We start from the raw sequence: 235 nt of genomic DNA, 5'->3' as shown, positions 1-235 counted from the left end.
CGTTCTGGATCCATGGAGGTAGCCCAAGGGTCGAGGTGAGCGGTGCTTGCAGTGTGCCCTCGCGGTTGCCCTCCCTGAGGCCCACGGCGTTCCAGACTCCTGGAATGGAGTGGGAGGAGAACGCAGCGTTGGGCGAGCCTGCGCGGAAGCCCCGGAGCTGGCTCCTCGACGCTCCCCCTCCCTGCCGCCCTTTGGGGTCGGCGGGGGCATCCGGCCGGTTCCCAGGCAGACTCCT

General features: G+C 69.4%; 1 protein-coding gene across 1 annotated transcript in view; it reads left to right on the top strand.

Annotated features, from left to right (window-relative positions):
- Window positions 1-6: 6 nt before the first annotated feature.
- Window positions 7-235, top strand: part of PMS2 (PMS1 homolog 2, mismatch repair system component) — a 26,423-nt gene continuing 26,194 nt past the window's right edge. The window contains exon 1 of the mRNA XM_077758718.1: window positions 7-35. Coding sequence (XP_077614844.1) covers window positions 13-35 — 23 coding nt within the window. The 5' untranslated portion in view covers window positions 7-12. The remainder of the gene's footprint in view (window positions 36-235) is intronic.

The sequence above is a fragment of the Crocuta crocuta genome, unplaced genomic scaffold, assembly GCF_008692635.1.
Source record: "Crocuta crocuta isolate KB4526 unplaced genomic scaffold, BGI_CrCroc_1.0 scaffold273, whole genome shotgun sequence".
Taxonomy (NCBI): domain Eukaryota; kingdom Metazoa; phylum Chordata; class Mammalia; order Carnivora; family Hyaenidae; genus Crocuta; species Crocuta crocuta.
This window is presented reverse-complemented; position numbering and strand designations above follow the sequence as displayed.